A 15,943-nucleotide genomic window follows, 5' to 3' on the forward strand; every position below is an offset into this window, starting at 1 on the left:
AAAAGAAAAGAAAAGAAAAGAAAAGAAAAGAAAAGAAAAGAAAAGAAAAGAAAAGAAAAGAAAAAGAAAAAAATCACTTGGTTTCTAGTCAGCGTTTCATAATCCGCTGTGTTTTATTGATTTAGTAAAACTATGCTCTTTCCATCATAAATAAAAGATTTGACTCATTCCTTTGAGAGTTGTTTCTTCTGCTGTTTGGTCAATTATTTCTTTTCATTTATTAAAGAAGTATAAAAGAACATATAGTTTCAAGTACAAGGTAACTTTTCTTTCACATGACCATTAATTTTTCATGGATGTTTTCTTCCGTTCATGTGTTTTAAGGGCCCCTTTTCACACTACTGCAAGGTTTATTCAGCACAGGTAATTTTCAATATAAAGTTCAGACTGCTTTCTTCCATTGACCAAGAAGCTCCAGGGACTTCAGACTGTATAGCATTTATAGTGATTACATTCATCATTAAACAATAAAACATTCAGTAACAGATTTCCAAATATGATTCCAGATTTCTCTTTTGACATAAAATCACATGCCTATTTACTAATATGCACAACTTCTGATCAAGTAACCTATCATCCAAACTGTTTCTAAAAATTTACACTTCCATGTAGAAAATAAACTCACATTCTGAATAGGAGCTGTGTTACTGTCTTCTGTAGGTCTAAGATCTCAAAATAAAGGACATCCTCCCTAATCTACAGTGAACATTACATCTTTAATATCACTGATGTTTATGAGTAGAATTTTGACAGCCTAAGAAGTCTATTTATAATGTTTAGTAGAAGACTTCGGAAGAAAATTTTCATATATTACAGTGAACCATCTACTACTATATCCAATTAATTAATGGGGTTTTTTTCCACTTTGCATCATTCATTGAATGCAAGGATACACTGATGCAACTCTGCACTAGTGATATTAGAGATATATGCATAAAATTTGCAGATTAAAATTAATAACACTAGTGTAATTTAGATTATTGTCTATTAAAATATTATTTTAAATGGATATAGTTTAGGTAAACTTATCAAAGTACATAGATTTTGCAATATGTATTAATAAATAAGAAGGACAACACATGCTAGAAAACTAAGACTGATGGCAGCAGTGGTTTTTCAAACAAGCATTCCTTTGCCATATTTTCCAGTGGAAGAATTCAAGACAGCATATCACAAAAAAACATAAGCATTAGTATGGCTAACTGGTCTACCTCCTTCTCCCAAGCTAAGCTAGGCTTATAATAAGAACTCACAATTTAAAATCTGGTTCTACCAAAAATCAGTATGAATTTTGTCACCACTATCTTCCTGGTGAAATTTCCCTTAGCACGTCTGTTTATAAACCATTTATTTCAATTGGGTTTTTTTTGTAGTGATTCAAATACTTAAAATACAAGACTAGACTGTGCGCATCCAACACAATAACATCAGGTTATTTTTGAATTCAGACTTTAATTAAATACAACAGAAAAGCAGCTACCCACACATCGACGACCCCAGACATCGAGCACAGAAGTCAAGTGACTTCTTGCTGTGCACACCTATGCAGCCACACAAGCTCATGCTGATAAAGGTGATGCGACCGCCCTGCTGAGTAGTGGGAGGAAGGCTCTTTCTGCGTGGTGGCTGTACACTGTCTCGCTCCTACTCTGCCACTGGCAGAGAAATGGTGATGCAGATCTGTAAGTCTTTAAAGCCTACTGGGGAAAAAAGGCATGTATGCACGCAAAGCTTTTCATTTAATAGAACTTACAGTACTTTGCAAATGGAAAGAAAGCACGGGTACGGCCACTGTATAGGTTGGGGAAACAGTCATAAAAGAACAGGGCACAGGCTCGAGACAAATCACAAGGCTGGGTTCAGTGCCCAGCTGTGCGCAGATGTAATGAAGTAGCCTCCAGCACTGTTTATCAAAATTCTCTAACACCACACTATTTCAGTTAGAAATCATACTAGCTACATATGCAAGTATTTATATTTAAAAAATATGACTTTCCTTTTGCATTCTTTCAAGTTGCATTCTTAAGTGTATTAGAACAAGGAGACAGGGTAACATAGTAAAACTAAGGACTGGACCCAACCCCGCCATAACTATGTTTTACTGATGGGTTTAAACTTTGCTCAGTCTAGCAGATGAAACCAGATTTATTTCCCTTCCTTTCTGGAGACTATCAAAATTGCTTCTTAGAATACATTTTACTACTAAGAGAAACATGCTACAACAACCATTCATACTCTGAAGTAACAGCATCTTTGCTGAAAGCAATAATCCAGTGAGCAATACCAGGGTATTACAGACAGAAGCAAAGATAATGTCATCTTCCCTTGAATTTCAGGACACAGAGCTCAATCCTTCTCTTGGGGAATTCAGAAATACAGCATATCAAGTCATCACATCACTAAAGGATATTTCCAAATGGCAAACTATATGAAGACTAGCAGGCTCAACTGAAAAGCATCTATCAAATAATTAGCATGTCTAAAAATGGCAAGAAGCCTAACGAAAAAAATCAGAATCCGATTACTTACTTTACAAAATCCTAGAGAAGATTCACACTAAATATGTTAGGACAAATTTTATCCTAGGTTGTTAAACTAATGTAATTAAAATTCAGTGTATATGTATAATGCTCAATTGGTATTTTTCAATCAGGTAATCCTAATATTTCATCGACAAATATCTGCAAGAGTTATAAAGCATTTGTCTTTCTCTACCATGTAACTGAAGTTTTAAAAATCTAGAAGATAACTACAACCATGCTTTTAAAATTTTTTAAGGGAAATTTTGTCCAGATATTGCCAGAATGTTTGAATCTTTCGTCCCCATGTCCATATCTCCTTTTGCATTTGATTCTAGTACCACTCATCCAGACCCTTCGGTAACTTTGCTTTGAAGACCAGAATCCTTGATAGTACTTATTACCAAATAATAAAAGAATAACATGGAGTTACAGTTCTGTGGCCAAAATTTAAAACAGAGTAACAGAATTAAGTTCCAATGGCTTAAAAAACCTGGAGCACTTCAGTACTACCAGAGTCAATGGACCTTCTTACAAAAACATTTGTGCTCCAGTGAACGTCTGGATTGGGCTCCCGATGTTTCTAAAAGGGCGGGTTGGTGGGGAGAGGGGGAGGGGGGGAAGGGAGGGAGGGAAAGTATAAATCCTACTGAATCTTATATACAATAAGACAGAAATGCACAATTAGAAATCATACTTATTTCCTTTTTTCTTTTTTTTCCCTCTTTGATTAGGGGCAAAGAATTCTGAGAATGTATCAGTGAAATAGTCTTTCGAAATTTTAGTCTGAGAAAAATTCCTGATTATATTTCCTGAGAACAAAAGTGAACTTCTCGCAAGTTTTCGTGTATTAAACAATTCAGCAAGTAGTTTACTAGTAAGCCTAACATTTGATAAACAATCAGCCTTGAAAGTTTTCTCCTAAACTTATGATTATTATTCATCAGGTTTTTAAATTGTTTCATTTATGAAATCTATAGAGGTGCTTTTTCTTTGTTTGTTTGGGCTTTTTATTTATTTATGCATAAGTGATGCTTTTTATACTGGATACCAAACAAATTAACTCTTTCCAGAAAACTATGCTTTATTATGTATTTTTTCTCACTTGTGTTTATAACCATGCTGAAAAGCACAGGCATATTGATGAATCAGTTACACAGTGCTTTTTGACTACAAGTGTGCAGCTCATTTTTCTTACTGACGTCTTTCAGAAACCAATCAGAAGTCCTCAAAACTCAGGATTTCACAGTATTTATAATCATTTATCAAAATGACCTGCTTTTTAGAGGCCATTTCAAACAAAAACGTATGATTTATGATATTTAGATGTGTTTAAAATAAATTCCCGAGAGATGTACTGCTTGCATGTTGAGAATAGATAGGTTATAAAATGTTAAAACTTTGGAGAAAAAAGAGTATTATTTTCTTTTCATGCAATTTGTCAATGAAAAAACCCAGCAGAACACCTATTGAAACACAGGATTGAACTATTGAAATAGTGGATTCCTGAAGTGCTTTTCCAGAAGTGTTTCTAGATTGTATTATTGTAAATACAGTCTGCTAGCCTTTCCTTAGAAATCTGTGCCAAATAAAAACATTTTTCCATGTCAAAGTTGGTTGTTGGGTTTTTTTTTTATAAAAAGGCTTCCCGTGCCTTTCTCCCTGTGGGCATGTGTTTAAATACAATAGACTTTAATCGGAATGAAATTTACTTATAATATATGTTTATCTGTATGTATTTATATGTAGTGCTTAAGAACTCCTTTGACAGTACTCAACCTCTCCCTGGTCTTTTCAGCATAGTACAGATGTTTTTTCACCGTAGCATTTTAGGCTTCCTTAAGGCTACCAGATTGACTCTCTTTTCATATTTTTCAGTAAACCTAGATTACACTTCCTGTAAAGGCATTAATATGCTTTTCTTCTGACTGAAGTTTTAAGAAACCTTGGACCCCAGTAACGCAACTTAGGAAATCACGATAGTAACTTTGCATTTGATGTATCCTGCATCATCTGAGAATCAAAACGTACTCTATAAAAAACAGAAATAAAATGTCCCCAAAACTCACAGGCAAATAATGAGAAGGGAAGGCATTAAAAAATCCAAAATATTCCATATAGAACAACTTGTACCACAAGGCAACAAAGCACTCCAGGAATATGTTTTGTGTACACTCAGCATGGTTTTCATCCGCACCTCATTAGCACACAGACAATTCTGATCATTAGTGCACTTTAAAATAAGCTATTTTATTTGTAATCTATCCTCAAATTTAGTATTGTCTTTTTACTACTACATCCTTGACACACTCAAAGCTAATTTACAAAGGTAAGGATGCAGATACCATCACTCACTGCAAAATGTTAACATATAAAGATTTGTGTATATCACTCCTCAACGTGCAGAGTTTACTGGCCCATTTCTGGTCAGTAAACTGGTCTAGATTACTGACCCACTTCTGGGCCTACACAGGTTGAAAGGAATGTCCTGCAAATAATGGGAGAGCAACTACAAAACCTGGATACACTGACAACTGTAGCATTCAGGGGTCGATGACTAAGTAGGCAGTATTTCCCAGTCCTTTACGAGAACAGTTGAAAATTTCACCCTGTTCTGTATCCTCAAAGGGAACTTCCCAAACTGCTTAAAATCTGGGTTAGGGCTAAAGAAAACTGTAAGTCAGTTTATAAACTACCACGAAAGCACATTCCACCTCACTTTCTCAATCCCAAACAAAAGCATAGAGGAAAATATTTCTGTATCCTCCCATTCTCCTCCAATATATGAAGTTCAAGGGAAAACACACAGTCGATCATCTGAAATTTTGCTTGCCCTCTGGATTTTTGTTTGTAATTATAAAAAATTATACTCCCGCCATCATAACAAATAAGTAAAATGGGGTATCCCCGCTGGTAAATTTTCAGAGTAGCTACATGGTTGAGCAGCAGTTACTTATTTAAAAGACAAATTAAAGAAGGAACGATCATGTTTTACTTTATTTAAACTATCTACAAACTCAGCTTTATGACTCAATGTTTCTGATCTTAAAACATACAGAAACAAAAGCAGAGTAGTGCAAGAAAGGGGTAGCCTAAGGTTAATTCAGCCCTGAAATGCGGAACAGATTCAGTGCTCAAGAAAACACTGAACATTCTGTGGCTTTAAGTGAAATGCTTCAGAAGAGGAAATATATGTGTAAATAATCAAAAGCATTAATGACTGTCTCAGAATGCTGGCACTGAAACTTAGTCTCTCTCTCTTTACCTCTTAGTTATTTACTGTTAGGATTTTTTACAAATGTCTATTGAAGTAGTTCCAAGTATGATGAAGGCATAGATGAAATTCTTCCAAGCACAGTAATTTGTTTAAAAAAAACAGATTAATGAGAAATAAAGGAGATGATTTTTAATCAACTGAGGGGCAATTATGGATGACAAATATAGAAACATAGTGACTTAAAAATCGTTCTTGCTGCCATACATTAGAAGGGCATTAAATATCCAGCACCAGGGTTCAATATTAATAAAGGGGTGGGCTTAAATGTTCTATCCAAAACTCAGGCTTTTCCTGAAGAAAAAACAAAGATACAGCAGCTACACAGCTGTTGTCAAAAGACATCTATTTTCAGTTTGAGAGATACACAATTGTATGAATGGCCATAATATTTTTTTCTTAGTGGAAGGGAAAAGGAAATGGTTACCTGCCTTGATCTTCAGAAAGTCTTAGAAACTGAGAATCAGAGTACAGCACAAGATAAATGTAACCATGGCTTAAGCTCGAACCCTTGTCCAGTAATCCAGTGGAAGGTTCCAGTCACTTCAGGGGAAGGTTTAGGACATTCCCCACTGGTATTTTTTTGGCTTGTATTGTAAAAATTAAATAAACAGAAAGTGATTCAGATACTTCCCTAACAGTGAAAGGGACCAATTTCCCTTTTTCCTTTAGCTTTAAATAGACTGACAAATACAACAAATCCTTACACCGGCAGGCATCCAGTTATTCTCCCAGTAGTAACAGGGACTGCTGATACACATCACAAAATCAGATAATTCGTTTTATGTCATTGAATGTAAAGAAGACAAAACAATAGATTTTACCAACAGTGTTTTAACTATATATAGGTTTTAATCTTGGGAGGAGTTTTCTGTGTGTATACCAGCTACGTAAAATGAAATTTGGTTAAACAGGTTCTAAACTACTGTAAATCTTTTTAATGTAATGGACAATGAAGGAAATGATGGCATTCTTGGGGGTCATTTTTAAAAATCGGTTTTGTTGCTTACCACTTTACCAAGCTTACAACTTTTTGAATGAAAGAGGTGACGGTTTCAGTTGTGAACTTCATAAATATTTGGAAAAGCCTTTCACTTTCTCTTCCGCGATAACAAACAATTTGCTACGCCAGCTCTCGAGTTTTCAATCTGTTGAGCCCTCTCGTTTTTTCAAGTGCCTCCTGCCTATCTCAGTATATTGCTAGTGACCCCCCAGTTTATGTGTGCCCTAACGGAAGTCCCATCAGTCGGGTTGCCTTCGCCGAGTGGCTTTTTTTTTGTCAGAGCGGGACTTTGACAGGCTTTGCTGCTTTAGAAAGCAGAGATAATGTCAAGTTTTCTTGCATGTTCTATGATGCCAAATCATCGCTCTGGAATGACCGTGGATCTATATGTTTTTATGTTCACCTTTAAATAAGAATTATGGCGATTTTAAAAATCAGATGGCTCCTTTCTTCCCTCTGCCCCTTCCAGCAGCAAACTGAAATCAAATGAAATGAAGCAGCTTTCCTAAGCTCCCATTCACCCGTTTGCTTTACAGACTCCAAATTTCGCCCTTTAGACGCTGAGGATTTGATTCAGAATCACACAGATCCTACAGGGTAGCGAGGCATCAGCTCCTCTCCCAAATCCCTGCTTCCAAGGCAGCGCTTCCAAGCGTTGTGCAATCGCCTCGGAGCCGCAGCTAGCTCCGTGGCGAAGGGGCGGAGGGGAAGGAGCGCGCTGGATTCTGAATTTTGAAGCAGAGGTGTCGTATCGGTCAAGGGGGAGGGGGCCGCGGGACCAGATGCTAGAATCTGCACGAAAACTACAACCGTTTCTCTCCTTCGCTGTAGAGAACTCTCCCCCACACACCACCTTCATTTCATACTCTATCACGTGCTGGATTTTTTGTTTTTATTTTCCCCCCGCGTAGCCCAAATAAAGCTTGAGTTAGTGATGGAGATTCCGAGAGTGCGTTGGAGGGAAGGAGAGACCCCGGCAGCCCGGTGTCAGCCGAAGGCGAGACCCCGGCGGCGGCCGTGGCTGAGCCAGCCGGCCGAGCCAAGCTGGGCCGAGCCGGGCCGAGCCGAGCCGAGCCAAGCCGGGCCGAGCCGAGCCGAACCAGCCGAGCCGAGCGGCGGCGGGTACGAGGGGCCCGACCGCGTCCTCCCCCCGGCAATCGCCGCCCGGGGATCCCGCCCCGGGGAACGCGCGAGTCTTTACCTGAGCTGTCGCTTTTCCTCTTGCCAGACCTCTTCTCTGTTTCCACCGGGGACAGAGCTTGTCTGCCATAGTCCCCTGGCGCACACGCTGCCCCCGTGGGGGTGTTGGTGCCCAGGCTGGAAGAGTTCGAACACAGGACAGGGGGGCTGCTGCCCAGCTCCGGGGGTCCTCCTGAGTCGGGCTGAAGGCAGAGGCTGTGCCTGGCCGCGGCAGGAGGAGACGACATCTGAGGAATGTGCCAGTTCGTCTGCAAAGCCTGGTGCTGCTGTTGCTGGTGGTGATGGTGGTGGTGATGGTGATGGTGGTGGTGCCCCCTATGATGCTGGCTGGCAAACATGCCCTCCTCATTGGGGTATCCCGCTATTATGCAAGAGGAAGAAGAAGAAGACAGATCAGGGTAGGACATGTGGTCAGATCTTCCATGCAGGGCAAGAGAAGACTGGGAGAAAGGGTGCAAGCTCTGCGCAGTGGCATGGGGGCTGCGCAGGCAGCCAAAAAGTGTGTGATCCATGGCATGCAAGTCTCAGGTTCCAGGCAGGAGAGTTTAGGAAAGATCCAACTTCACCACCCTTTGTCAACTTTCACTGTAAACAGATCGGGGCTGGGATTTTTTTTCCAAAACGGCACCGACAGACTCTGCAGCAGGCAGCTGAGCTCAGATAATCCAGGTCTTTAGCCCTAGTGGCCAGTCTCCGCTGCATAAACACTCGGACCTAGATGAGCCGTTCTCAGAGCTGCTCAGATGTCAAGAAGCAGGAGAGGTTGAAGCCAATAGAAGGTGGTCCCAGAGAACTGCTTGAAGGGGGAAACAGCTTCGAGAGGTTATAAATACAGTAGTGTGTAATGTGAGCTGGGGGCTGGCTCAGCAGCACAGCACTGACCACATGCAAACTCCCTCCAAAACGCCAGCGCCGTCCCCGCGCCGAGTCGCTCCGTCAGCGGGGCGGCAGCGCTGCGCGCCCGCGCCCCGGGCACCCGCGCCCGTGCGGGGGGGCGGCTCCGCGGGGGCGCAGCCCGCCCGCCTCTCCCTGCCCCCAGGCGGACCGGGGAGCGCCTCCCGCCGCGGCACCCGCCGGGGCTGCCCCGGAGCCGGCGGGACCGCCCGCGAACCCCGCCCCGGGCGGGGGGCGGCCGTGTCCCCCAGTCGTGCGGCCCCCGTAGGGCCATCACCGCCCCGTCGGGGCTGACCGGACCGCTCGGGGCGCTGCCGCCCCTCGGGAGCAGCGGGCAGGGGAGCGCAATAAAGACGTGAGGCGAAATACGGAGGGTGACTCTGGGGCGGCCGGCGGGCGTGCGGGAACCACCACCGCCCCATTTCCCCGGGAACTCGAGGGCGCCCGGCAGCGCCTCACCTGAGCGCCCAGGTGCGAGAGCAGCGTGAGGAGCTGAGCGGGCAGAGGCCGGGGCCGAACGCCGCTCCCTCGCACCCAGCTCCCGGTGCGGGTCCTTGGCATCCTCCCGCTTCGTCCGTGCCCATGGCCCCTCGCCCGGGGTGAGCGCGGTGCTGCCCGGGCTGCCCGCATGCATTTTACACTATTCCCTGGCATCGGGGGCTGGTTCTGCAACGAACCCAGCGACGCCCACCGTGCCTGCAAATCTTGTTGCAGAAAGAGAAGTTTCCCTTCTTTGCCCCCTGCCCCTTCAAAACAAGAAGTCGCGTAATTTTTATTTCCCGTATCTTCCTTTGCTTCGTTGTGGTCCGTAGTAGATCAGGAGAGACAACCTGGACAGCTTGGGCCTGTCTTTTTTTTTTTTTATTCCTTTTTTTTTTTGTGTGTGTCGCAGAATTAACTGTAGCCATGAACGCGGCTCATAACTGGTTTAAATCAGGGTAACACATTTATTAATCGCTGACCAAAGAGGTGCCAACTATGGAAAGATTTTGTTCTTACCCTTCGAAGTACCTTCCTCCTCCTCCCCTCAAATCAACATTAAAAAAAAATAATAATAAAAAGGAAAACCATTGCATTTCTGTAATTTAAGTGTAAATTCTTGGGTCCATGTGCGAAAGATAAAATGAATTTCAATTGCTAGTGGAAAAAAATCAGCAATTGTATGAGATTTGCAAGAGCTAGTTTCTTAAACGGAAATTGAGTCCTATTTTGTGGGAAATTAGTTTTGCAGACTTTCTAAAAAAAAAAAATCTAAAACTTTTGTTCAGCAGCTGCTCTGCTTTTCTCTGCAGTTTCAGACTGAGCTGGAACCTGCAGCAGTCTTTCGACGGTAAGATTTCCCCCCTTTTCTGACATCTAACGCTTTTTAAAAACTGTCTTTAGATTTAACTGTAACGACGCGGTCTTTACAAAGAGAGCAGAGTCCAAAGCAGAAGTTGCTGCCTCTGTGCACCGTTCAAAACTTGATATTTCTTCAGAATAAAGGAAATATACAGTTACAACACTGATGAAATATTTCGTGCTTTTCATTGTGTTTATCGTTTCAATATGTGCTCTAATATTAGAAGAGAGGAGTACAAAGAAATCTCAATGGTTTAACCCCTCTTGGGTTTGGGAACTCGCCGGGCTGGTAGCACAGGGGTGCTGCTGTCCCTCACAAACAAGGCGCTGCCATGAAGCAATAACTGCGAGACAGCGACCGGCGCGGTGCGTCGCGCCCTCAGCGGCCCCGCCGGCGGTGGCCCGTGGGCTGCGGGGGCGGGCGGGCGGGCGGCGAGGCCGGGCCGGGCGGCCCCAGGTGGGAGCTCGGGGAGCGGCGGCGCGGCCCCCCCCCGCACCGCACCGCTGCCCTCCGCGGCTCTCCAACCTGCTGCTGTCCGTCCGTCCGTCCGTCCGTCCGTCCGCCCCGGCGAGACCCCGTCGGGGAGGCCAGGACCGGAGGGGCAGGAATGCCAGGACCCCTCCTTCAAGGGCCGCTGCCGCTGAAGCCCTGACACTGCCACAGCTGCGAAGGGGTCGGGGAAGTCCCGAACCCAAGCTGGTGTAAAAATGCCTTTTCTTAATTCTGGGGCATGGCCACGCAGGATTTCTCGCACACGATAAAAAAAACTGAAATAAGTGAAGCACAATGAAGAAAGTGAGAGGGTGCGAGGGGGAGGAAGAAAGATTAGGTTTCCAAGAGAAATAAGAAACGGAGCCAAATAGGACCTTTTAGAGAGAGGTAGGAGAGGCTCCAAAAGGTGAAGAAGAAGAAGACTCCAATAGTAAAGCTATAATGGCACAACTTAGTGTTTGCCATTAGCTTCATAATCAAATCTGAATATTTGGGACTGTGCTTCCCAGGGTTTCTGAGTACCCTAATAAGTTCACAAGTCCTACATCACGTGTTCTTATTACTTCTTTAATAAGAGATTTTAAGCACACAAGAATTGGAAATGCAATTCTTTACAGAGCTTTATGCTTTCATTTTAAACTATAAAAGGAGAATGCAAATATAGGCAACTGATGTTAAGGCAAATAAGCAGCTTCAAATGCTTACTGAAATGATTCAAAAAGTTTCTGTGCAGAGTTATCAAATACTTATGGTTATATGATACCATTCTTTGTAAAAAAATACACTTTTTAGTTAAACCTTCAATGCAAAGCGTCTCAGTGAAACAATTACTGAAGAAAGTGTAAGCAGTTACAATTACCTCTCAATATTAATAATTGAATTCTTGTTCGTATTGTATTTTTTCAGAACGTGTGTTTGACCTACATGTGGTACAAAAGCATAACTTAAATCAATGCCAGCAAGTTTGCCCAAAGCTTATAAACATCAAGTGAAAAAATAGAATGTTTTAAATATGTGAAAACAGTAAACTGTTTAACTTATAAAAACATCTGGAGCCAACACAGTTTGGAACATTATCTATATTTTCATGTATGGGCTACTATTTGCATTCACTTTGTGTATTTTACTTTTGGTGGTGGGTTGTTTTTGGTTTTTTAAACTTACAATTTATGTGGAAAGAGATCACATAAAATTGATCTGAAAGAACCAATATACAATTCCTCCTCTTCAGGACTTTTGTAGTCTTGTTCACTTTTTATGTTGGAGACTGAAAGGATCACCTTCCTGAATATTTATCAGACTGTAAGTAGGATTCTTGATCAGTTCTTTCTAGTGCATGGTTTGCGTATTTGCAGTATGCATATTACAGTAAAATCAGATAGTAATACTTGGGAACCACCATTTGAGTGGTACAAAATTGTCGTAACTTACCTGAAGTCAGTAAAAAGATGGCATTTTACACCATTTCAGAATATTCTTCTTACTTAAGATAAAGCTTACAAATATGAATTCAGTTTATTTTAGCCAAAATTTTTATTGTACTCAAGAGCCTAACAAAGCAAGAGGACGAGGTTTCATTCTACTGTAATTATGATCAGTTTGTATTTTTCCATGGCAATTTGATGAAGGCAGGCATCATTTAACCTTAGAGTCAATCCAGATTCACAACAGATGCATGTTTATTTTCAGCCTTTTCTTTTTTTCCATAATTTTTGCCTGTTTAACTCCCTTAGAAGCATTATAATTCGTTTCTCATGATACCTGCGCTGCAATGGAAACCCACAGATAAAAGCAATAATAAAGCCTGGGGATTATACATTATTACAGAGATGCTTGAATGCCTTAACTGAAAATCATTGCACAGAAAAATGAATAATTGGTTGACTGAGTAGTCAAAAATACTGAATCTCTAACTAGTGAAAATTGACAATAATCACATTTACCATTCATAAACCTATGGTATACCAGTATCTTTACAATACTTCTCCATAAAACCATCATTTTCTGAGAAATTACACTACCACAATGCTTACCACATAATTTTAACATTGCATTTCTGTGGTATACTTCCATTTCACTCTCTGTAGCGCTTACATGTGCCATGGTTTAACACTTATCAGACACAATTTTTTCTACAACATATCTATAAAAGTTTTAAGCCTGAATCCATATTTCAGCTACTTCTCCCATATACATATGGCTTCTGTTCTAATTTTCATGATCTCTGAGTATTACAAATCTTAAAGTTATGCCAGCAATTTAGTATATTGCAGAAAAGTTGTGCCTAGTTATGAGGCCCTCACTGAAAATGATGTACTAGTCTGCATTGCATCACTAAAAGTTATTTGAATTGTCAGCCCACTGTAACAAGTAAAATGTCTTATGCCTCCTATTTAATTTAATAAACAGATGAACTATTAAAATCGTAAAGTACTTGAGGCTTCACACCTGAACTATGATGTTTCAGGAACGTTTCTACAATTTGAGCTAGGGGGAACTTGCATTAGATACCCAAAAGTTCCAGAACAAGTTATATTCAAAACTTTGGGGTGTGTTTATTTTTAATAGATAATTTATTTGCAAACTGAACCATCTTGCACAATACTATTTGTTTCCCAATCTGCATGTTATATTACAATTTAACAATTGTTTTATTCTTTCTAGTATTATCTCCACTTAGGAATACTTGAACTAGCAAACAGTTATGACAAGCTTTGTAGGGCACTTTAATAATGCGTATCTTTAATTTGTATTTAGAAATGCATTCAAAATGTATGTGCAGGCAAGTCAATGATGCCTGAAAAATGTTTTCCATTTTGTTGTCTCCAGATCTTGACAATTACACACTACCATCCGTCCATTCTCCTGTTAAAATTATTAATCACAGAGGAAAAAAAGGCTTGTATTTTTACATATTAATCATTTATTATTTGATACAATTCACATTGTGGATTTTGATCTGTATATGCATTGAAAAGACATTTTACCAGAGTCCCCATTAAAAAGGCAGATACTGTTGTGCATGGAAGAAAGGCAAAGTGTATTTTCATCTCTTCATATTTCTAACAATGCTTGCTTCTTACTGTGCTGCCAAGTTAATATTTTGATGATTCTACTTCAAGTCTGAGTCACCCAGAACAAAAAACACAGATGACTGAAAACTTCGTGCATCAAAGATTTACACTATGACTTACCCATTTACTGGGTAAATACACAGTATGCTTACATTATGAAGGCTAAAATGGAGAAAAAACCTACCACAACCTGAAATATTTATTGCCCCCTCGCTGACATTTCCAAGTCCTTGCAGGATCAGCAGCAGGGGGCATATTTCATAATTCTGCCTCCATCAGGAGACATTAGGAGAGTGATAAGTCACTAATTTTCGTCATCTCTTTTACAGGTTAATGAGTAAAATACTACTTTTACAGTGTGTATTCGTAGTAATTCCTAATTTTCTCTACTCTGGAGGGAGAAAAATACACATATGCCTATATCTATGCACCAAGAATAAATAATTACAAAATATCTAGGTTTTTATAGCTGCTGGGATTATGTTATTTACTTTGCAGGTGTGTATGCTATGATTTATAGTGTGATGAGCTTTAGACTTGGAGCAGAAACCCCTAACTAGCTAGTATTTGGAACAGAAAGATATTCACTGCCCTGCAGAGCTCAGGCTTTATTCATTTCACCAGTTTCACATGGGAGCAATCCTGTGTTTTTACAGAGTCCTTTTTGCGTTCATTGCAATTTTCTTGACTAGAAACATTTTCAGGATTGCAATCTTAATTAATAATAGCTGTAGGAAAGAAAGAGTTAAAAATTGGATGTACTGTTTAATGCATAACTGCATCATGCACCCCAAAAACTAACATCAGATAATGCTAACAACAGATAGGAGAAATTAAATGCAAAATAACAATTGTTTGAAATCATAATTTTAGATTAAATTGAGGGGGGTTTTAGATGCAGATATTTTGGCTTATGAAAGAATGGGGAGGGGGAAGATAGATTTCCCTAAAAAATACATGCCAAGAAGTGCTTAATTTGCAGATAAAGTCTCAAAGATTCTGATTAAGGAAGCTATTTTAAGTTTGCAGGCATCAATGATACTAAAAAAAAATAGGTAAGTTCCTAACTGTCATGGAGAAGCATTCGAGTGACATACCTTGAGACTGACAACTTCCAAACCAATGTTTGCATAAACTCATTTTATATTTCATTTCACCAAATCAGAGTGCAGCTTTACGGATGAGCTGTGAATATATTGTACTACTCCTTGAAAGAAACCTTTCCAGTATATTTTTATTTGTCATGCTTTATTAAGCATCACACTTGCATGTCCTTTGATAAAATGTGATAGGTCTCAGGTTGGGTTCAATAAACTATTCTAGCAAGGGACTATCTTTGAGTCACTTTCACATCATCTAAGTTTACATATTGCATTTTGGTGCACTGAATCACTGTAGCCACTGTCCTCTCTTGTTCAATGTATGTCTCATATATTTCATTTAAATTAGATGCCCACAATAAAAGTGTGAAGACAATTTATTCCTATCCCTTCTCTTTCAAACGAAAAGTGCCTAGCACTGCGGGCTTGGTGAAGTTCAGCTGTAAGACGAGGTGTATTATTTGGAATACTTTTCAGCTGACTGAGACCCAAATGCAAAGTACAGCAATGTGGGGACACTGTCTGGTTTTGTGTTATTCCCTCATAGGTAATTTGTCCATGAACTTTATGCATTTGTGCATTTGAGCTGTAGAACATATCACTCAGGGATTTAGATTTTACTTCATAATCCAAGTATATTTTAATACAAGATGGTAAACTAAAAATATTTTCCATCTAACTGTTTCAAAAACGCCATGTGTAAGAGAACACAACAAAACGGAATTAACTCATAACATATGCAACTCTTATTTGTGCAAGAGCAGTATATGCCCCTAAATCCAGACTGCAGCATCTGGAGGCATAGCATGTCTCTAATGGAAGAGAAAGGCATGAGACATGTTAGCTTCTTGGCTATGTTACGCTGAAAGCCGTGTTTTTTCCTTCACGATACCCAATACAACTCTGATTAAAACTAATAAAACAGACACTGTCCAGGTAAACTGCCTTCATAGCATTTTGAGTTTTTCAGCTCGCTAGTTGTAGGCAATGGGTTTAACCTGAGATAGATTATTACTATGTAAAAGAAAAAACCTCTTAAATACTG

General features: G+C 40.3%; 1 protein-coding gene and 1 long non-coding RNA gene across 2 annotated transcripts in view; one reads left to right on the top strand and one right to left on the bottom strand.

Annotated features, from left to right (window-relative positions):
* The window catches only part of MEOX2 (mesenchyme homeobox 2), a 54,352-nt gene extending 45,443 nt beyond the window's left edge, over window positions 1-8,909 (bottom strand). Inside the window, exon 1 of the mRNA XM_027639397.1 lies at window positions 7,998-8,909. Coding sequence (XP_027495198.1) covers window positions 7,998-8,508 — 511 coding nt within the window. The 5' untranslated portion in view covers window positions 8,509-8,909. The remainder of the gene's footprint in view (window positions 1-7,997) is intronic.
* A 1,276-nt stretch (window positions 8,910-10,185) lies between these two features.
* LOC113945342 overlaps window positions 10,186-15,943 on the top strand; it is a 28,798-nt gene continuing 23,040 nt past the window's right edge. Inside the window, exons 1-2 of the long non-coding RNA XR_003527051.1 lie at window positions 10,186-10,220; window positions 11,956-12,026. This is a non-coding gene — a long non-coding RNA (uncharacterized LOC113945342). The remainder of the gene's footprint in view (window positions 10,221-11,955; window positions 12,027-15,943) is intronic.

Source organism: Corapipo altera, unplaced genomic scaffold, assembly GCF_003945725.1.
Source record: "Corapipo altera isolate COAL_440 unplaced genomic scaffold, ASM394572v1 44, whole genome shotgun sequence".
In the NCBI taxonomy this organism is placed as follows: Eukaryota; Metazoa; Chordata; class Aves; order Passeriformes; family Pipridae; genus Corapipo; species Corapipo altera.